The sequence below is a fragment of the Ahaetulla prasina genome, chromosome 1 (assembly GCF_028640845.1).
Source record: "Ahaetulla prasina isolate Xishuangbanna chromosome 1, ASM2864084v1, whole genome shotgun sequence".
In the NCBI taxonomy this organism is placed as follows: Eukaryota; Metazoa; Chordata; class Lepidosauria; order Squamata; family Colubridae; genus Ahaetulla; species Ahaetulla prasina.
In genome coordinates this window covers 56,266,342-56,289,802 of record NC_080539.1, presented here as the reverse complement: position 1 = coordinate 56,289,802, position 23,461 = coordinate 56,266,342, and the positions used below count along the sequence as shown (strand labels likewise).

At 39.2% G+C, this 23,461-nt stretch overlaps 1 protein-coding gene across 2 annotated transcripts in view; it reads right to left on the bottom strand.

Moving 5' to 3' along the window:
• PPP2R5A (protein phosphatase 2 regulatory subunit B'alpha) overlaps positions 1-23,461 on the bottom strand; it is a 49,573-nt gene that overhangs the window by 13,080 nt on the left and 13,032 nt on the right. For both annotated transcript variants that reach the window (XM_058165345.1, XM_058165344.1), the window contains exons 2-8: positions 17,532-17,728; positions 6,076-6,177; positions 4,705-4,797; positions 3,122-3,252; positions 2,540-2,599; positions 1,053-1,161; positions 138-191 (exon numbers count right to left, since the gene is read on the bottom strand). In XM_058165345.1, coding sequence (XP_058021328.1) covers positions 138-191; positions 1,053-1,161; positions 2,540-2,599; positions 3,122-3,252; positions 4,705-4,797; positions 6,076-6,177; positions 17,532-17,728 — 746 coding nt within the window. The remainder of the gene's footprint in view (positions 1-137; positions 192-1,052; positions 1,162-2,539; positions 2,600-3,121; positions 3,253-4,704; positions 4,798-6,075; positions 6,178-17,531; positions 17,729-23,461) is intronic.

The window sequence follows — 23,461 nt, the reverse complement described above, 5'->3', positions numbered from 1 at the left end:
TTCTTGCTGAAAACTCTAGTTGCTGAACCACATTGGTGCAGAGGTTTGGATAAGCATTATTATTTGCTAGATATAGCAAATAATAGGTTTGAGCTATATTGCAAAAGTTCAAAGAGACACAAAAAAATAATACTTACCGGCTCTGTTAATGCCATGTCTTTTTCCAAGAACTGAACAACACAGTACGCCAGCTTTAAAAAAGTTTTTGAAAATTAATAGTTTTTACAGGATTATTAAATTCTCATAATTTTCAAAAAAAAGATTCTCTGTAATGTATTATTTAAATGATCATCTGTCATTCATATGTATGGTTTTGTGTCTACACTGAGCCTCTTTTGGAAACTTATAGACTATACAAACATTTGACGGCTGTCCCATCTTCTCTGAATACCAAGCATATTTGGACATGAACCCTAATTTTTTTTTTATTATTTTGAAGACTGGTATAACAATCCCTTTGATGAAGAGAAAAAAATGATTGTTTGAATTCACAGTACAGCTCTTTAATGTTTTATACATTATATATTAAAGTAACGTTTTAAATCTTTAGTTTGGAAAAATAAAGGCTCTTATAAGCATCATGTAGCAAAGGATCACAATGAATGCCACAAACTCAGTTGTCAAGCACAAAGAGGAACACTGTCCCAAGTGCATCATTAGATGATCCTTAGAATGCAGATAATTACTATTTACTGTTATTGGTTAGTACCCTGTTTAATTCTTCTATCAAACACCTTGGAAAGCAGATTTCAAGCTATGCCTGTAGGTAAGCTATTTTTAAAATTACAACATACAATCACTAATAGATAATAAATTCAAAGGTACAAGTAGTTGAAGAAAAACATTTATTTATTTTACAATATTGGTTCATGAAAACTTCAGCAGTGTGCAAATAAATTCTGATTTTCCACTGTGTGAAATATATTACAGTTATGTATCTTTAAATAGTGATCTCCGGCCCTAAAAGACTCAACTTGTGCAATTAAATAAGTATAACTACAACATTACTTGAGTTTCAACATGCAGTATTTTATTTGCTCAGATCAACATACCTGTGCGTGAAATAAAGCTAATCCCTTTGCAGTATGCATTGGAATAAGAACCTTCAGAAGGAATTGTTTATGTTCAGCTTTCAGTGGCAATGCAAAACCATTGATAATACTGAGGGGAAAAACAAATTTAACATGAAAACTTATTACAGTACAGCAATACATATAATAAATGTGTATTATTAAGTTTACGTTTTATTCTGAAGGTTGTAAACAACACTATTCCTATAAATACATTGAACAAGGCCAGCTGTATTTTCCATAGGGTAGTAAGGACCAGTTACTTTTTGAATCTTGTTACTGAAATTAGTGGCTACAAATAAGCAAATCCTAGGTGCTGCTTGTTTGTAGCCACTAATTTGGCTGCTTGGCTCCCCTGTATGAGCACCAACTGCAAATTCCACCAACTGAGAAAAAAGTGCTTTAAGTAGGATAGAAATTAAATCATAGCAGATTCAGTACTCCAATTTGCAGCAACTTAAGGTCATTTCTAAGACTTTCACTGTATGAAAAAGTTTACAAATCAAAAATACACATTTGGAACTGCAGAAAAATTGTAATTGTTCCATTAAATGTAAAATTAATTACATGCAGCTTATGGATCTCATAGAACATTTCCTTTTCTTTCCTCCCCTTCTTTTCTGGTCAAATCTATCAAATCCTGTTTGAAATAAAAGGGGAAAGGAAGGTATCAGACTAGCAGTATCTGTCCTATAGGCAATCCTTGTTTAAGGACCAGTTGCTTAGCAAACGGTTGAAATTACAACAACCCCTCAAAAGTTACTATGACCCAGATTAAATGTTCTGGCATCCACCCCTTTTCACAGGATCATGTGATTGCATTTTGGACACTCGGCAACCTGCCCTCATTTACATCCATTTGCAGCATTCCATGGTCACATGTCCACAATGTACTAGTTTCTTACAGGAAATCAGGCTTTACTTCTAGTTTCTAGCAATCACCCATGGCAAACAATGGGCTTGTTTTATGTCTGCTGCAAAAAAAGACATAAAATCAGGATGACCATGAGATGACCTGTTAAAAACTGGCGCAACTTACAACTATAATTGTGGGCTAAATTACAGTTATTAAATCCAGAACAACCTGCATTGCAGACACATACTATAATATTGCATACTGCCTAACATACTTTAATTGCTTATTTGTAGATCATGTCCCCATGTAGGAACTCTGCAAGCCATCTGAACTTCACAGTACACCTCTTTTTAAGGTTTTGTAGAAGCATATTTACTCAAGCACCTGATTTTCTAAAACCAGTACCAATCTCCACATGGAATCTTCTTGCAATGCTCTTGGTCCCCCCAGGAGTATATTAACTCCAAGAGCTCATTCCATTTATAGCATCTTTATCTCCCTGGCAGGCCTAATAGCAATTGGGTTGGTGATGATAACTGTAACCATTGGTTAAAAAAAAAACAATGGATGCAAACCTTCGTCCTTCCTAACTGCGATGAAGACATCAACCTACCTTCCCAGTATCTCAAGTAGCTCAGCAACACCATTGAAATGTTCTGTTTCATATATAAACCTGTTGAAAAAACTGCAATTAATGTTTCACCAAACAGTGAAGAGGAAATATAAGTTAAATATCTCCACATGACAGTTGAGAGGGTTACTATTTTTCCTGAAAACTCTTAGCAGAATGCACCTTCCATTTGATGTAAAAAATTTGCTTTAAAATAGATATTCACATTACAGGTAAGATCCAAAGTAGATCACAACAAACCTCCAGAACAGAAAGGGGTAACCCACAAGTGGCCTCAAACAGCCCCACCCAGAGGCCCCACAGAAACCGGGCATAAAAAGGATGCTTTAACCTTCTGAATCATTTACAACCTTTAGAACTAAAAAAAACCCTCAAGTACCGCCAATTTGTCCTGTGGGAGGGTTGAGGGCAAGCTAATTACCCAAAGCCTTTCAGAAGTTTAACTTCAAATATGTTATTAGTAGATTAAGAATAAGTTGTAGATTATTAATTCTGTACTTTTTAAAGTACAAATTAAATAGCTGCAAAAGTTGGTAGTAAGATTGTAAACGGTATATATTATACCTGAGAAAAATATTATTGATTTGTTTCCTGATGAATGCTCTTAATCCAAGGAATTTGCCATAAATTCGATGAAGTACTGTTTTTAGAAAGTCACGCTCTCGTGGATCTTCACTGTCAAAAAGCTCCAACAGCTAATAATAATAATAAAGTATAGTTTATTACTTCAATAAGCACTAATTGGTATAAGTTCAAACAAATTTGTTCCACATCTTCCCACATAAACCTAAGGTAAGCTCAGAGTGGCTTCAATAATACAATGCCACAAAAAACATTTTGCAAATGTATGGCAGGGACATTTATCATAGGATAAATCGTTCAAAAGTCAACATTGGCAAGGGCTTAGATAGAAATACAAACAGTCTTACTGGTCATAGGCAAACAAATTCAATAACAAGGAAATACTGAACTGAAACTAACCAAACCACAGCTTCTGTGTGGTGGCACAGTAATTATTGCTAACAAATGCAATGCATATTGCCTCACCTTAAATATAAGGAAAAGAGCTTATATTTTTTATGTAGTATTGCATTTCCATACATTAATAATGTTTACATAGGATATGCAAATGCTGCTATACAGTTATCTTTGCCCTAATTTTAAAAATCAACTTCAATGTAATTCAGAGTAATAGTTCAATAGTGCAAACTTACATGTCTTACAGATTACTGTTCTATTTCTCCCTCTAACAGTATAAAAAATGCTGGCTTGAACTCTGATTTGAAGGAAACTACTCATGGGGGCAATGATATTTTTCATCTGTGCTCCTTTGAAACACCCCAAATTGTGCTACACTGTTTGGAACTTATTCTTCAACAGTAGTTAGAAGGGAAATAGGTGCATGCTCTCCAACTGTGGGAGTGGGGTGGTATGGGCAGGGGGTTGGACTCCAAGCTCCCTTCCAACCCTATGATTCTATATACTGTATTTTTCAGACAATAAGACACACCGGTGTATAAGACACACCAAGATTTTGAAGAGGTAAGTAAGAAAAAACCTGTTTTTGCCCTCCCCAGTCCCCAGGAGCACTGTGCAGGCCTTCCAAACCCTCTGGGTGCCCCATTTTTTGCAAAAACAAGTGTTTTTGCCATCCTCAGCCCCCAGGAGCACTCTGCAGGCCTCCCAAACCCTCTGTGCACCCCGTTTTTGTGAAAAACGGAGGTGCAGAGGGTTTGGGAGGCCAGCAGAGTGCTCCTGGGGGCTGGGAGGGGGCAAAAATGCCCGTTTTTGCAAATAACGGGCCCATTTTTTGCAAAAATGGGACGAACGGGGCAGGGCTTCGGGAGGCCAAAAAATGGCTGTATTCAGTGTATTAGACACACCAACATTTCCACCCTCTTTGGTGGGGGGGAAGTGTGTCTTATACTCCAAAAATACAATACTTTTCAACAGTATGGAAAGGAAGATACATAACTGCTTTGCAACTCAAAAGGAATATCTTCAAAAAATGTCATTTCTATAGTATATAAATATGCTTGTCTAATAATATTTCTGCGAAATAAAAGGGATCTTCCATCCATAAAAGAAACATTTATATTTAAAAAAGTAATCTAAGCTAAAACTATATATTTCAGATGAATATTTACCTGCTGTACAAATTTCTGGTCAATATGTCGTTTTGCAATGCTAGGTTGGAAATCAGGACTTTCTAAAAACCTTAGTAAAAATTCATACACCAGCTATGAAAGAATAAAATAAATGTTGTAAAAACATTTTGACATGTAATACATTTCACATATATTAGTAAAGCCCATTAGAAGATAATGGAAATCCATTTCAATAAAATTCAGCATGCCAATATTGCATATTAACTAGCATATTAACAGTTCAGGATCTTAAAACCCCATATTCCTACTCCATTACTATAATCTAAGTTAATATAAGCTGCAGGAACTTTAAACTCTCAAGTCTGGTGCAGAAAATAGTTAAGAAATCAGATGTGCTCTGAGATTTCCATGATATTTTCTCCTACCGTATATGATCTTTTGCATTTTTATTCTCTCCCTATTCATGACATAGCCAATGATTCCCTTTTTAGTGCTATTTTATTTTATTTTATTTTTTATTATAAATGCACCAGGTTTAACACTAACCAGTTACAGTATCTTTGAACAGAGTTCATAAAGAGTTCTAAAAAGACTAATTACTGGGAGTAGTTCTATGCTTAATGTTTACAGTTGTTTTCAGACAATTAAGTTTCTTAAAGGTTTTCTTTAAAGCATGCTGGCTGGGAAGGGGAACAAAATCTGTGGTTGAAGTCCATATATCTTAAACCAGTTGAGGTTGAGAAACAAAAAGAAGCAAAAGAAGGTTACCATTATCAACACCCAATATAAATCCCACAAACTTCCTGCCAACCCTCAAGGCAATTACACTTAAAAAATCTAAAAGAGCCAATAAAATATTTATTAAGCCTTATTATGCAGAGATGAGTTTGCCTCGTCTCATAGTTGCTGCGCCAATCCTAAATTCAAGTTAAAAGTCAAAGAATTCAATCTAGTTAAGGCCAGAGGACATAATCAATAGCATCTGAGGCAGGAACAAGTTATAGATTAAGGATAAAGAAGAACCAGGGTTTAATTTGATAGTAGTAAAACCAGTAACTTTACCGATAAGTTTTAGAACTTAGGACTGAATGAAATTGTAAAATGTAAATCAAAGATGAAAAATATTCAGATTCAGAAAAAAAAACGTTTCAGAATCCTGGAAGGTAGAAATCAGGTGACCATATGGAATAGTTTTAAAACAGATTCATGAGCATATAAAAATGTATATACTGCATTTGAAGAACTGACTATAGATGACAAAGGGTTACCTGAGCTGGATTTCAGAAATCTGGATGACCACTAATACAGCAGCAAGACATAGAAAACATGACTTTGTTTGAAATTGCATACAATATCTGTAATCCTAATAAAGCTGGCATGAATATCAACAAACAAATTTGAAGAAGTTACCTGTATATGAGGCCATGAAGCTTCTAATGTAGGCTCATCCTCTTCTGGATCAAAGTCAGGATTTTCACTTGGAGGAAGTGTTCTAAAGATATTAGAGCTAATCTAGGAGAACATGATCACATTTTAAAAGCTATTTTTAATCTGATTTTATTTAATGCAAAACATAAAGTACATTTATGACTGCATACACAACTAGAAAATACTTTTAAGACCACTGTTTCATCTAGTCCAATATATACAAAATAACACAGTTGGACATGACCTTGGAGGTCTTCTAGCCCAAGCCCTCTGCTCGAGCTGGAGACTCTATATCAGGGGTTTCCAACCTTGGCAACTTTAAGCCTGGAGGACTTCAACTCCCAGCAAAGCTGGCTGGGGAATTCTGGGAGTTGAAGTCCTCCAGACTTAAAGTTGCCAAGGTTGGAGATGCCTGCTCTAGACCATTCTGGACAAATGACTGTCCAATCCCTTCTTAAAAGCCTCCAGTCATGGCGCACCCACAACATCTGGAAGCAATCCATTCCACTGATTAACTATTCTCACTGTCAGGAAATTTCTCTTAGTTCTAGGTTGAATCTCTCTTTGATAATCTTCCATCTGGTATTTTTTGCCTTGCCCTCGGGTGCTTTGGAGAATAGGTCAAGCCCCTCTACTCTGTGACAAACCCTCAAATATTGGAAGACTAATACCATGTCACCCCTAATATTTCTCTTTGTTAGACTAGACATACCTAGTTGCTACAACCATTCATACAGTTTAGCCTCTAGTCATCTAATCATCTTTGTTCCTCTTCTCTGTATTCTCTAGAGTCTCGGTATCTTTTTTGTATTGTGCTGACCAGAACAGGATGCAATATTACAAGTGTGATCTCATCAGTGCAGTATAAAGTGGTACAAACACTTCATGTGATCTTGATACTATCCCTCTGCTGATACAGCCTAGGACCACACTGGATTTTTAAAGCAATTGCAGCATTTAAGTGGTTATATGGTTTCTACTCATTGGCAACAGACTCTTCCAACATTGCTATTTAATTTGCAGCCCGTGAACTAAATCTCATATTTAAACGTATGCTCTCTACAGTTCTAACCCTATTCTGAGCGTATCTAATAAAGCAGAAGGCATTAGGCAAGGCTTTATTCGAAGCAAAATCAGTATCTTAGAAGCAGAATTGCCACACTGAGGATGAAATGGATAATGAAATTAAGGATGTGATCTCGGAGTCACTATCTTCATACCTTGATGATTCAAACTACCTTATAAGAAAGAACATTTGAGACTGCAGAAGCAAATATCCATACTTCTGCAAAAGACAATAACATCAAGGGAAGGAGTATTCAGTAACCTAACAGTTAAAATGATATAAATGATGTCCATTATAACAACAGGTAGAATGTGGAAATCCAAGAGACACTCTTGAATTTGGTAAGACTCACTGGTATCAAGAGCAACACTGTGACAGAAAGTAATTATAGATACAATGTCTCACATTAGGCTAACAGTAATCATTGGAATTTTAATGACTGGATTTCATGGATATTACAGAATAATCCCCAGTTTCTCCTCATGAGAAAGAGATGCAAATATGAATCTGGTGAGCAAACCTTAGTAGCAGTAATCTCCACAAGAAGACTTTTTATAAGAAACTAAACAATTCTTCTGCAATATTTTTTATTATTACTTGTACGGGTCTTTTAACTGAAGGACTAAAGAATTTTAACTACAGAATATCTATATTTAGAAGAAAGCTAAATTCAGTTATTTTGAAAACTGATTATAATTGTAAGAACTTTATCCAATACTCCTACACCAAAACTTTATAATGATGTAGGGTGATTATAACTACTGTAAACATGAATCAATAAAACAAGTTTATTTTTATAATTAATTTTAGAAAATGTGGTATTTTACAGATTAATTCAGGATTACTTGGTAACAGACATGCAAAGCAGCACTTAAGCTACACAACAAAAATTTAGTTCTCTCACTTTTCTACTAAGAATTTTTTGATTCCTGAAAACACTGATTACTATCACTGCTCCGTTACATTCCAAAATTACAAATGTCTCTCATGAGGTTCATGAGAAAATTGAAAATTTCTTGCATATAATTCTATTATCTTAATGTCACAATGGCATCTGACATAACTCTTCCAGGATAAAAGAAATACAAACAAAATCTCCCCAAACAAAGGAAGAGCAGTATGTAAACTGCTACCATTATAAGTTATTGAATGTCTGGAGAGTATTCCTAAGAATAGAATAGTTCTCCATTTTCTTATTTTTTATTTTATATTACCTATTTTATTTTGTTTGTTCTGAGTTCAAATACATCAGCTTGGAAGATCTACCTGTGCAAAAAAGAGGACTTTGTATTGAGACTCTGCTTACTTACATAGAGCATAGAATAACAGGATAGGAATGGATCTTGGAGGTCTTCTACTCCCTGCTCAACCATTCTAGCCAGATGGTTGTCCAATCTTATTATATTCTGTGGGTTCCGTAATAATTGAGGCTCCACAGATGTTCACACATAACGTTTATTTTTAACTCACAGAGACCAGCAACAACAAAGAACAGCGCGCCTGCTTTGACAGCCCTTTTATACCCGGCTGTCAAAGCGGGAGCCAATCAGAACAGAACAAGAAACCATCTCCACCACTAGGGGCCACCACTGCCGGTGCAGGACATAACACTTCTTTCCCCCTAGCTTGCGCAATCATAATCCTGGAGATACGCTGGGCGCCGCTTGATTCGGCTGGACCTTCGTGGCTCCGTTGTAGCCATGGTCACTGGCTGGCCCAACTACTCAGCCTCTTCTGTGGGGGACTTCTCCGGCCCAGGGACCCCTAGCCCCTCCACCGGCAGAGCAGACAGGGCTTCCTCTCGGTTATCAGGTACAGGGGCTGGGCGTCTTATTCCCTTGGAGCTTAGCTCCTATGCCCAGGATGATTGGGTTGGGCTACCTCCTGGCTCTTCCTGAGTGCCCCACTCTGGCAGCTGCCAGTCCCCAACCTGATGCCGGGCCCTGAGCTGGTCACAATGTCTGCGCCACTCTCTACCCTCATCCAACTCGACCCTGTATGAGCACGGGCCGGTGATTCCCACGATCTTTCCTAGGAACCATAGGGGGTGGCCGCTGTAATTCCGGGCATACACCGCCTCCCCCAAATCAAATTTCCTGTTTGCCCCCATGGAATCCAATGGCTGACTAGGTGAGTATTGGGGGTGCAATCTATCAAGTGTGGTCCTCAAACGCCTGCCCATGAGTAACTCTGCTGGGCTCTTATTCGTAAGTGGGCACGGCGTGGAATGCTGCCCCAGGAGGTACTCATCCAACCTCTCCTGCCAGCCCCCTGGGTCCGACCTGGCCAATGCCTCTTTCACTGACCGGACTGCTCGTTCTGCCCGGCCATTACTGGCCGGATGAAACGGGGAAATGAGAGCATGGCGTATTCCTAGGCCCGCTAAGAATGACTCAAACTGGGCGGACGTTAGCTGTGGCCCGTTGTCCGAGACCACAAGGTCGGGCAACCCATGGATTACAAACAACCGTCGCAAAGTTCTAATGACGGCTTCTGAAGTGGTGGAATGCATTAGTGCGATTTCCACCCACTTCGAAAAAGCATCGACGACCACTAAGAATACTTGCCCCTGGTATGGCCCCGCAAAATCTTTATAGATGCGGGACCAAGGACCCCTAGGCTCCTCCCACTCTCTAGGGGGATACTTAGGCGGCAGCGGTCTTGTCTCCTGACACCGGTGACAGTCCGACACACAGGTCTCTATGTCGTTATCTAGTCCTGGCCACCACAGGTAGCTCCTACCCAGGGCCTTCATCCTAACAATGCCCGGGTGACCCCGTGAAGTGTCCCTAGAATGGACTGTCGGAGGGGGGGCGGAACTACAACCCTATGCCCCCAGAGGAGGCAACCCTGTTGGGTAGAGAGCTCGTGCTGCCTTCACTTATAAGGCTGCAATTCAGGGCTGACAGGACCCTGGGGCCATCCACGGAGAACCCAATCGAGAACTTTTGAGATGACTCTGTCCAAGCCAGACATTCTAGCAATGTCACAAGCAGTAACGGGAAAGGAGGAACCGTCAATCAGAAAAACATGGGACGCTGGAGCCGGGTCTTCCACCTTGGTCATCAATGGGCAACGGCTCAGCACGTCAGCATGGCCCAAATGTTTCCCAGGCCTATAGACCAGGGAATAGGAATAAGCCGCCAGGAACACCGTCCATCTGGTCATTCTTGGTGATAGTACTTGCGGAGTCTGTCTGTCTCCGGCCAAAAGCCCCAACAGTGGCTTGTGATCGGTAACAAGTTCAAACGGGCGACCGTAGAGATAGTCATGGAACCGCTTGACCCCCGCGACCAATGCCAATGCTTCTTTATCCAACTGCGAGTAGTTGCGTTCCGCGGCGGCCAAGGTTCGAGAAAAGAATGCAATTGGGGCTTCCGACCCATTGGGCAGCCGGTGATTCAACACAGCGCCAACCCCATACTGAGACGCATTGCAGGAGAGGACAAGCAGCAGGTTTTTGTTGAACTGTGTAAGAATTGCGTTAGATACCAAGAGTTGCTTGACAGCCTGGAAAGCAGCAGCAGCATTCACACTCCAAACCCAAGGGGACCTGCTATCCAACAGGCGGTGGAGAGGCTCTGCAACCAAAGCCTTGTGTGGCAGAAAGATTGCGTAAAAGTTTAAGAGCCCCAGGAATGCCTGTAACTCTGACTTGCTGCGGGGTGTCGGCGCATCAAGGATTGCCTTGGTCTTGGCCATAGTGGGGTGTAAACCCGACCTATCCACTAGGAACCCTAGGAATTCAACCTGGGACACAGCAACTACACACTTGCTTTTCTTAACTTTGAGCCCCACATCCCTGAACTTAACTAGCTGTCAGGCCTGGAAACTATATTAGACTTTAGGGTTCCAGACACTGCCACATTTTTCCCCTGAGGGGAGGAAGGGGGGCTGACGGGTATGGTAACATTCTTCAAGCGGTCAAGGTCGGATGGTGTTCACATCTGCAGGAAGAGTGGCAAGAAGATATTCGAATGAACTGGGAGAACGTGGGACCGTGGGACCATCAAAGGGGTCAGGGGGGTGGGACTCTTGGGGTTTGTATAACTGGGAAAAGAATCCGGAAATTCAGTTTTGGAATTTCACTCATCGTGTGCCAGTTTCCTCATGCTAGTAAAGAACTCTGGAAAACAATGGCTTCTGAGTTTTTTTTATGCAGAAGAGGTTTTCTGGAACCTTGACATTATTCCAAAACTCCTAACTTTCTTTTGCTAACGGTACCCTCTCCTCCGCTCAGAGGGGGCCCGTTAGGGGGGTGCTGGGCCCCAGCCTCCGCAACCTCCACAGCGGTGCAAAGACCCAGCGAAGATGGAAGAGCAGCAAGCTGAAAGCGTAGAGGGAGCACAGAAACTTGAATCTAACGATTTAGCTGAAATCACCTACTTCCCATCGGAAGATTTGACTCAAAAACCTGAAGTGGTAGAGCCTGCTTGTCAGCTTGGAGCACGGCCCAAAGACTCCGATTCATGGGCAAGCTGTCGTTCGGGAGAAAACATTTCCCCGGGGCAGAATAGAGAGCCCCCTCCCTCTTCTCAACCTCACTGGAGGACAGTAAAACCCGGAGAATCGGGAGAGTCACTGGATTGGGACCTGAGAAACCCCCTGAAATCCTAGTCCCTATTAGACCTCCCTGAAACTTTTGAGCGTTTGGAAGTGAGGCCTCGTATAAGCTCAGCTCACCCACCTTGAGAGCCTTTAGCTCAGCCTAAATTCACCTTCCCTCCCACCAGAGAGGGAGAAATTACTGAAGCTCAAAGCCATTCCGATGAACGCAGGAGGACCTCCCTTCCCTCCTTCAGACGGCAGGGAGTTCAGGCAGCACCAGGGACTTGGGGGGAATCGCCACTCTCCCCTCCAATTGACTTTTCCCGCCAACAGAGGCCTACGCTGCCTCCAGCAGCTTCTATTCCTCCTGGTTGGGCATTTTATCCTGGAAAAGGGTGGATCCAATACCAATGGCAACCAGCCAGTTCAGCACCTTTCTTTCCTGGGGGCCCCAGGCCGATTTTTGCTTCGTCAACTGAAGCATTTCCTTCTCAGGAAGGACTTCCTTCTCAGCAGCCAGGGGGAATTCCACCCCCCTTCACAACTCAGCAACCATCCACAACAGCAACGGCCGTCCCTCAAATCCCTCTTCAACCACAAGCAGGCCAGCACCTGGTGTAGTCTGGACATCAGTTCCGGAATGCTTGCTGCCGAAACCAACACGTCGTCGAAATACGGCACTACCCCGGGTATTCCATGGAGTAGGCGTTCCATGAGGCATTGGAACAACCCCGGGGCCACACTGACGCCAAATTGGAAGCGGTGGCACTTGAACGCCCCTCGGTGAGTGACAATCATCTGTGCTGCCGCTGTGGGCTCATCCACAGCCAATTGTTGGTATGCCTGTGCTAAGTCAAGCCTCGCGAAGATGGATCCTTGCCCCAAGGAGTGCAGCAGATGCTGCACCACTGGCACTGGATATGCATGGGCTTGTAATGCTCGATTAATGGTTGCCCTATAGTCCGCACAGATGCGGTTTGAACCATCCGCCTTAATGGGAGTCACAATGGGGGTCTCCCATTGGGCATAATCTACTGGTTCTAAAACGTCCTGGGCAATGAGTTTGTCCAATTCTGCATCCACCCTAGGCTTCAGGGCAAATGGCACCCGGCGCGGTTTTAATCTGCGCGGCACCATCCTAGGGTCTAAGTTAAATAGGCATTCCGGTATATTTTCCCAACTGGCCATCAAACACAGTGGGAAATTCCCTGACCAGTGTATCCAGCTGACTAGCTTCAATCGAGTTAACACCCTGAATAGTCAAACCCAGGGCTTCGAACCAATTAAGCCCCAGAAGACTAGGCAATGAGCCATCTACAACTACCAGTGATAGGCGGCCTACAAATTTCTTGAATTGTACCCTGAATTTCCCACTACCCACAATGGGAATTGGCCATCCCTGATAGTCTTTTAATAACAGCGCACAAGGCTTCAGACGCTTCTTAGCGATAGTAGGCACCAGACGCTTTATCGTGCTACAGGAGACAATGGAAGTTGCAGATCCGGTATCAACTTCCATCAGGCATAGCCGCCCTTCGATCAGGACGGAAATTCGGATTTTCTGCTGGACCGGTTCCTCAGATCGCCACCTGATCCCTGTTCCTCCCATCTCATCACGGAAAATGGCATAGCAGTCATCCTGCGGCGTCCTGGATCTCAGGTGAGGTCGTCTTCCAAGAGAAGGGCCGGCTGACGGACCCTTTTGTGGAACCCTCTCAGGCTGGACCGATTGGCAAACCCGGGCAATATGGCCCCGTCTGCCGCAACGGCGGCAAATTGCGTCTTTGAAATTACAGGCGGCTCGCATATGATTTCCCTCACACCCAAAACAGCCAGTCAGAGGGAGGCTATCTCCCGCATGAGTATTTGGTTTCTTAACCTCTTTAAGGCGATGGACAGCGTCTTCCTCCTCCTCCTCCTCATACAGTGGATCAGTTTCGCTGAAATGAATTGTTGCTCCTTTTGCTATCTGCGGGCTCTGCCCTCGAGGCATATCAGCTAATGAGAGGGTGGCCAGCTCTGAGGCACATGCCTCATCTAATGCCATCTGAAATGTGAGGTCCTGCTTAGCGATGAGACGCCGCTTGAGGCATTCATCCCGGACACCGCTGACGAGCTGGTCCAAAAGGTAATCATCCAGATAACAAATTCGCAATGGCGCGCCACTTTCCATAAAGCGGCTACATACTGGTTTATTGATTCCCCCTCAGCCTGATCCCTATGGTAAAACAGCTGCCGCTGGGCGATTCTGGAGGGTGTCGGGGCGTAATGTCTTTTTAATTTAGCCATGAAGTCATCCTAAGTCCCTGCCTGAATTGACTGGGGGGCCATCAATGTCATGGCTGTCTCGAACATTTCTGCCCCACAGAAACCCAGGAAATAAGCACGCTTCCTTTCACTAGATAGGTTTGTATACTCATTGGCAATAAGAAAGCATTCAAAACGGGCTACAAACGCCTCCCACGATTTGGTCACTGGGTTAAAAGGCACAAAGTTCTGAGGCAATGCCATGGTTTGCTCTGTAGGACAGGGATCTGAATAGCTCTGAGGAGAAATTCACACTTTGGTTCGCTCAGCAGCTCAGCAACTCACGTACTTTCCTCAGTCCTCGTCACCAGTATTATATTCTGTGGGTTCCGTAATAATTGAGGCTCCACAGATGTTCACACATAACGTTTATTTTTAACTCATAGAGACCAGCAACAACACAAGAACAGCGTGCCTGCTTTGACAGCCCTTTTATACCCGGCTGTCAAAGTGGGAGCCAATCAGAACAGAACAAGAAACCATCTCCACCACTAGGGGCTGCCACTGCCGGTGCAGGACATAACAAATCTCTTTTTAAAAACCTCCAGTCATGGAGCACTCGCAACTTCTGGAGGCAACCTGTTCCATTGAGTAATTGTTGTCACTAACAGGGTACTTCTTAATAATGGGTTGGATCTTTCTTGTTAAGCTTCCATCTGGTTACTTCTTGCTCTCAGGTGCTTGGGAGAATAGGTTGACACCTCCTCTCTGTGACAGCTCTTCAGATATTGGAAGACTGTTATCATATCACCCCTAGTTCTCTTCATAGACTAGACATTCCCAGTTCCTGCAACCATTCATCGTACACTTTACCCTTCAGGCCCCTAACTCCTTTTGCTGCTCTTCTCTGCACTTTTTCTAGAGTCTCAACGTATTTTTTGTATTGTGACTGAAACTGGACATAGTATTCCAAGTGTCATCTTACCAGTGTAGTATAAAGCAGTACTAATATAATATTGATATTGATACTATTCCTCTATTGATTCAACCTAGGATATAACCTTTTTGGCAGCTATGGCACAGTGCTGGCTCATACTTAAGTAGTTCTCCTCTAGGATTCCTAGATCGTTCTCACAGTTACTGCTGTTGAGCCAGGCACCACCTACTCTATACCTGTACATTTGGTTTTTCTTTCTTAAATGAAAAGCCTTACTTTTTATACCACTGAATTTCATTTTTTGTTGGATAGGGTCCAGTGTTCAACTGTCAAGATCCTTCTGTATCTTGAGTCTATGGTATAAAGTGTTGGCTATTCCCCCTGCTTGATATCATCTCCAAATTTAACGAGTTCCCCTTCAATCTCTTCAGCTATATCATTTATGAAGATGTTGAAGAATAGTGGATCTAAAATAGAACCTTAAGATACCCCACTGCATACTTCCTTCTATTTAAATGAAGTTCCATTTCTTCTTCCAAAATATTCCTTCTTCCAAAATATTCCACTAACAGCAGCTTCTTGGAAGATTTTCAGTTCAACCAAAACAAAGAAGGGCTATATATTAACAACTATTCCAATCACTAGGCTGGTATTTATTTTCAAAGTAAGCCTTTAGTAAAAGACAACACTATTCCACATCTATTTCAGTGTGAAGAAACTTGACAATGAAACCTGACTACTGCCATGTCTGGGGGAAAAAGGAATTTCTATGAAATGTCTAAAATTCAGAGCCATTTAAATAAATGAAAACATTATCATTAATTTTAGTATAGAAATGTAGTTTATTAAAGCTCAAATATGTCAAAACCTTTTCTCAACTCCTGAAATTAATGCTGCTACATATTTAGAACAGATCATTTGACCATAATTCCCCTACACAGACCACCTGTGTAGGAGAATATATGAAGCATCAAGCTAGAAATGGTCTATTAACCTCTACTTTCTTTTTCTTTTTTCTTTTTTCCTTTTCCTTTTTGCAGTTAATCCATTGAATATTTAGAACTAGTAGAGGAATTATACATTATATGATTTGGATGAGGGGATAGATCAAATTTGCAGAAGTCACCAAGCTGGCAGGAATAGATAATATATAGTCCCTTCCAACTCTGTTATTCTGTTACATATACAGCTATGCATGGATATGCAATCCTTCAGTTCAGCTTTGCCTACTGAAAGCCAACTGTTTTCAAAGAATGTCAGCTGTACCTTTACAAACTGATTTGGCTAGTGTAGCAAAATATAACAAACAAGATTTTTAGAATCTAAAAGACATGGGCAGCTGAAAGGAAATCTTTTCAAGTTAATAATATCCATTTCTAGATTCCTGCCAATCCTGGTTTAACTTCTGTGGGATGACTAAATAAGCAAAGTGCAATTCTGACTATTCTCTTTGATCATTCCATGACTTTGTCTTCCAAAATGGTCATTTACAGAACCAGTTTGGGGACAGAACTGGTTCTGGTTGTAGTAAGGTACCACAATGAGACAACAGTTTCTGAAGGAACAGTTCAGATCTCAAGTAGGAAAGGTAATTTAAATTCGGTATGGGTACAGTGTCAATTGCTGTCAATGGTTCCTTAAACAAGCAGCACTTCAGATCCAAATACTCTATACTCCTGAGAAGGAAATATTAGGAATTTTTAGTTAACCCCACAACTAGCTAACTAACTAGCTTTACTTTTATCTGTTTTAGTTCTATGCCACCAGATTCCCAGAAGGGAAAATTGAATTCTGGGATTTGGCAAGGTTCCACTTGTCCTTGAAAAACTTTAATATCTACCAGTATAGGCAACATTTTGATGACTAGAAGCCACACTTAAATATTGTGAGGGAGGAGGAGTATTTTGATTTATTCTGTTTCTTGTCAAATTGAAGACCAATAAGCCTAATGATCATGGAAAATAAAAATATGTATATTACAGATCAAGAGAGTTCCACAGCTTTTCGTATTTCCAAATTATAATAAGGGTCCTTGTTTCTTTAAAATATAGCAAACCTGTTTCTTTAAACCACAGCAAGTCTTATTATCACATTCATTGTTTTCCTCCTGAATGTGATAATAAATTGTATCAATGATTTTTAGCCATCACACTACTGAAACTAAACTTTGATGGTGCAAAGATAAAGGGGGTTTGGATGTTACAAGGTACTGAACAAGGAAGAACCAAAGTGATACCACAAGAAGCTAAGAACTAAAATGCAGTACAGCAGAACTGAGGGAAGGTATATAAAATATTCAGTTCTATTTCAGTTTTTCTGAATATATGCTTATGTTTCCCACTTAATATTACCAGAGTTTCCAATGGGTCCTACTGATATCTAAACTGAATCCAAGTGAAAAAATAACATCAGTATGAAACTTGTTTCATTTATATAATAAATAACTAAACAAACTATTCGTTAGTATGAAAAAATAATCACCTTTTAGACCAATTTTAATGTTAAAATTAACTACAGGAGATTAACAGCAAAAGCACTATCTAATTGCCACAAAAAGGCAATTCAGAAGACGGACAAGTCTTCAATAAATTTCATTTCTAAATCCTTTCAAAGGAGTTATGGTTCACATGATTTACTTACCATTTTTACAATTTCTGAATATGCTGATTCAGTTATCACACCACGATTTGTAGAAACATATTCCACTAGTTCATTCAGTGTTGCTCTTTTAATTTCTTTGCTCCTTAAGTCAGAGACAGAGTCCATGAAATCAAATAATACACAGCACTGCTGTAATTTCTGACAGAAGAGGACTTGCTGTTCATTTGAAGTAGCATCTACCAAAAGAAAAAAGTCAATTAGAATTTACTGTTCTATAACATTTAGTGTATAGGCCAAATAAGTAGTTTATTTAATATCACGTTCATAGTATATCTTTTCTCAGGGAGTTCAAGGTAGCAGATACTGGAATATCATATAATTTGTGCTCAAAACACGCTAGGTCAGGATGAGATATAGTGACTATGATCAAGTAGGACATCTTATTCAAATACATAACTCATCTAAACTAATACTAATTGTCCAACAACAGGTCTGATATTCTATTATTCAACCTATATAGTGAAACCACTCTATGGAGTCCCTCTGTACAGAATATAATTATTCAAAAACAGGAAGAAAACTACTAAGCTACTAAAAATACATTATCGATACTGAATTTAACTTTGGTCTTCTAGCCTAATCTTTAAAATGCTATTCCTCATACTGACAAAACAAATAAATTTCTTGAGAAAAAATCTATTCTCCAAAGCACTTGAATGCAGGGCAAGAGGCAATGGATGGAAACTATTCAAGAGAACCATGCTAGAACTAAGGACAAACTTCCTAATGGTTAGAACAATTAATCAGTGGAACTACTTGCCTCCAGAAGTTGTGGGTACTCCAAACACTGGAAGTTTTTAAGAAGAGATTGGACAAACATTTGTCTGAAACAATGTAGGGTTTCCTGCTTGGACTAGGTCCCTTCCAACTCTCATTATTCTGTTATTACAGTCAATTAGTATGTATTGTCCTATGCCTCACCATTTTAATCTTAAGCAGTCACGTGATTTTCCACTTAGTATTATGCAATTGTCACAGCTAAACAAGAACTACCTACATGCTGAATTTTTTTCAAGCAAAATTATTTAAAAATTGTTAATTGCCAAAATTATGAAAATTTTATATGAAAACATGATTCATCTATTTAATTCACTTTAGATGATTTCCTAATGTAAAAGCAAAGTTTAGAAATAAAAGAATTTCAACTGATCAGTCTAGTATCATAGGGTTGACTTTTTCATACCTTCAGTCTGTCCGTTTTGCTATTCTTGTTTTCCTGGCTTCCTCAGAAATTTGGCTTTCTTTTTCCTCCAATTACACAACTAGACACAAAGTTTGAAATCTCACAGCCAGTACAAAATATAATCAGAATAACAGAGTTGGAAGAGACCTTGGAGGCCTTCTTGTCCAACCCCCTGCTTAGGCAGGAAACCCTACACCACTTCAGACAAATGGTTATCCAACATCTTCTTAAAAACTTCCAGTGTTGGAGCATTCACAACTTTTGGAGACAAATTGTTCCACAGATTAATTATTCTAACTGCCAGGAAATTTCTCCTTAGTTCTAAATTGCTTCTCTTCTTGATTAGTTTCCACCCAATGCTTCTTGTCCTGCCCTCAAGTGCTTTGGAGAATAGTTTGACTCCCTCTTCTTTGTGGCAGCCCCTGAGATATTGGAACACTGCTATCATGTCACTCCTGGTCCTTTTTTTCATTAAACTAGACATACCCAATTCCTGCAACCATTCTTCATATGTTTTAGCCTCCAGTCCACTGATCACCTTTGTTGCTCTTCTGACTCTACATCTTTTTTACATCGTGGCAACCAAAAATGGATGCAGAATTCCAAGTGTAGCCTTACCAAGGCATTATAAAGTGGTATTAACAGTTCACATGATCTTGATTCTATCCCTCTGTTTATGCAGCCTAGAACTGTGTTGGCTTTTTTGGCAGCTGCTGCACACTGCTGGCTCATATTTAAATGGTTGTCCACTAGGACTCCAAGATCCCTCTCACAGTTACTACTATTGAGTGAGGTACCACATATACTGTACCTGTGCATTTTGTTTTTCTTGCCTAAATGTAGAACCTTACTTGTTTCACCACTGAATTTCATTTTGTTAGATAACGCCCAATGTTCAAGTTTGTCAAGATCCTTCTATATCTTAAGCCTATCTTCTGGAGTGTTGGCTATTCCTGCTAGCTTGGTGTCATCTGCAAATTTGATGAGTTTTCCATCAAATCATTAATGAAGAAGTTGAAGAGAACTGGGCCTAAAATATACCCTTGGGGTACCCCACTGCATACTTCCTTCAATGTAGATGCAGTTAGATTGAGGACTACATGTTGAGCGCAGTTTGTCAACCAGTTACGAATCCATCTGATGGTGATGCTGTTTAATCCACATTTAATCACATTTAATCATATAATCAGCAATATATTTCTCTGCCTCACCTTCACTTATTTCATGGGGTTCCCTAAAGGAATTCTACCACATTACCAGAACTTGTGCAAATTATTTCTCTAGGCAATTAAATATGAGATTTATTTCAAAACACTAATAACTGTTCATTTTAGCAGAATAAGTTCAATCAAAAACCACATGAATCTGAATTTTGCCATCAGTCTTGGTTATACAAGTTAAATTTGGAAAAGGACTGACTGTGGGCTAAAATTAGCAAGTAAATGACCTCAAATGATCGTTTGAAGTCAATTATAGCAATAGATTTAGAAATGAAGTGAAATCCTCCACAAGCCACAAAATGGAGTAGAGAATCAGACTCAGCTTACAACTGGGTATAATGGCTGGGGCTGCTGTGAGATAAAATCCAACATTGTAGGGCTACAGATTTTGTATGTATATACAAGGCATTAAAACTTTGAAATGTACAATATCAATTTCCAATGCACACATAGCACACAATAAGATAAGCAAAATTTCTCCAAATATTTTGCCTATTTGAAATGAACACAGAGGTAATGTTCACTCAGCAATTTGCACTCTTGAAAATAGGCATGCAACTCTAAGGTATATAGGCATATACCCATATGTATTGTTATGTACATTGCTAATACTAATGTTATATTTTGATTGTAAGCCATCTTAGGCCATTTGGATTCAATACCATATTCATTTTAAAATTAAATAATTGTAGATGGTAAAAGAACTTCTTATTCAAGCTTTATCAGAGTAGCAATGTGCATGCCAAGGCTATTGGAAAATGACCTCAAGTATCTTATCAAATGAAAAATGTGGCCACTGTGCTCGTTTTAGCACAAATTTCTTTTTGAGAAGAGCTGAAAAAATGGAGGCTTCAACAAGGAAGGGTGTCCTTTTATACTCTCAGTCCCATTAATAGAGGAAAAGAAAGTGTGAATTAAAACCATTCATTACCACAGCCAATTTAACTTTTCGCTTTTGGTGTGGGGATTCAAAAATTAATTAACTCATGAAAGATTGTCTATAACAATCTGCATGATCGGAGGGTTCAGTTATTATTACTTTAGACAATGACTACTCTCAACCTCTAGAATACCACATTTTAAAATAACAAACTAGAAATAACATAAAAATTGGGAAATCAAAATCATAGAATTATGCCAAAAGGGAATACAAATAGCTTTATTATGGTCATTAACCAGCAGAAACCAAAAGGCAATAAGCACATAACATGTTTATAATATATAAATGCATAAGGAAGTTTTATTGAACAAATAATATCACATGGACAGTCTAAGAGATGACAGTCCTTACAATGAAACAATGCATTTTATGCTGCATGACTAAAAACGTCACAGCTGATTTTTCAATACTGAAATTCAGTATCCTGAAGCAATAAACAACAACAAACTTTATAAATTTAGATGAAACTGAAACTGCCAGCCAGGACAAATATATTCAAAAATGACTATGCTAAAAGAACAGAAGAACCCTGTAGTGGAAAAAATGTTATTTTTAAAGTAAGGTTATTTCAGTGTAACCCTCAAGCTGCCAAACACATGACCTATTTTGAGCTGTGCATGTTTGGTAACCATACTGTGGTTTCCAGTACAAAAGCAAAATCTAACTGGCTCAGGATATCTTGACATGAAGGTTATTAAAGACAGTCGCAAACTTAGTCTCAGACTAACTAATGTTTGTGTTATGTTCACATAAATAAATTCAAATCTACAAGAAAATGCTGACAAAAGAGCACAATACTATGGGTTATATTTGCTTCATCTAGAAAGTATTAATGCCACAACGCATCTAAGAAGGCTTGCACAATGCTGATAATTTTCATAGATTCTTATTAAAGTGCTGGAAAAGACATTAACTATTTTATGTCATGGGTATTTGTTTTTGCCCAATTAGCTAAATTATACATACCCATGTTTCCCCGAAAATAAGACCCTGTCTTATATTTTTTTGAACCCTGAAATAAGCATTTGGCCTTACTGTCATGCGCTCAAAAGCCCAATGGGGCTTATTATCAGGGGATGTCTTACTTTGGGGAAAACAGGATACTTTGTTTACGGGCGAATTTCTAAATAATTTGTGTGCTGTTTTATCCTTTTCACAGAAATTTGAACGATTTGTTTCATATTTCTGACATTTTGTTTATTTTCATTCATTTTCAAAACTAAAGAAAAAGTTCTCAGTATTTTAATTTTTTAAAACTCAAGTTCTAGAAGTACAAAAAACAATAGATAAATTATGCTGTGGTGTGTCGTAAGAGCATAATAAAGTCCTTAATGTGAAAAATCTTAATATGTGTCCTATTCATAATTTAAATTACTGAAAATACTTTGATTTAATTTCATACTAATTTTAGTTTCCTAATATTTCTGCCTATATCTATTTTAAAATATATTAAATAACTATATAACCAACACTATACATATATATAAACATATTTTTGGAGTATTCCACACCTAGGGAGTTTTCTGAATACACCTCTATTTTAGGGTTAAAAAATGTGGTATCTCAGTGACTCAAGGTTATTATTCTAGACATGATGTTGATAGAACAGGTTTCTTCTAGAGTTTCTGAGTTGATGATGGTAACCTCATGTTTACCAGATGGTTTGGATTTGGGCTCCTGTTAACAATGTTAATGCTACAACAGCATAATTTACCACTACTAGTAGTATAAACTATGGGGCAATACTAGATAAAATGCCAAATTAAATATCCTAACAGGAACATCGAGTGTTTCATCTTAGTTATTATGGGCTGCTAAGCAACTAAGATGAGGACTCAGGTTAACAAAGAATGGAAAACAGACAGAAGGAAACAATTTGTTGCTAATGTTGCAAAACATTTGCAAACTTTCTGACTTAATATTTGAGGGATCTAGACTTAATAACAATAGTTACAACCCATCTATTTAGAAGTATAAAAATCATAATTAGACTTGATACTAAGTAACATTATATAGCAAGTTACATTATCTCTACTAGACCTGCAAAAATACAACTATAATTAAAATAACATAATAAATGACAGAGGAATAACACTCAGACTCACAGTTGTAGCTATTAGGCATCTAAGGACATCTGCCTACCTGGCCAAATTTCACAACTATTCCTAGATTTCAGTTTAAGAAATCTAAATATAAACTTTTAAGTTAGCCAGTAAATTTGAACAGTAACTTTCATCTTATTCAATAAATTATGGCAATTCAATTTTATGCCTGCAGTTAGACTGTAGCCACAACCTGAATGCCGTAATCATGGAAAAAGAAACATAATACTATGCTGCCACACAAGATGTTGAAGATTTAAATAGAAGTTATTAATATGAAGATTGCCAATGGGCAGCTACTATACTGAGTTGTTAATGTTCACTGACATTTATTTTTTAAAAATCAAGTGTTCTAAGGAGGTCACTTCTTGAAAAACCATGTTAAGAACAGCCTCTGAAGAAATTACTGCACAAAAACATTTTAATGAACCATACTTCAAAATATTACCTATAAAGATACAAAT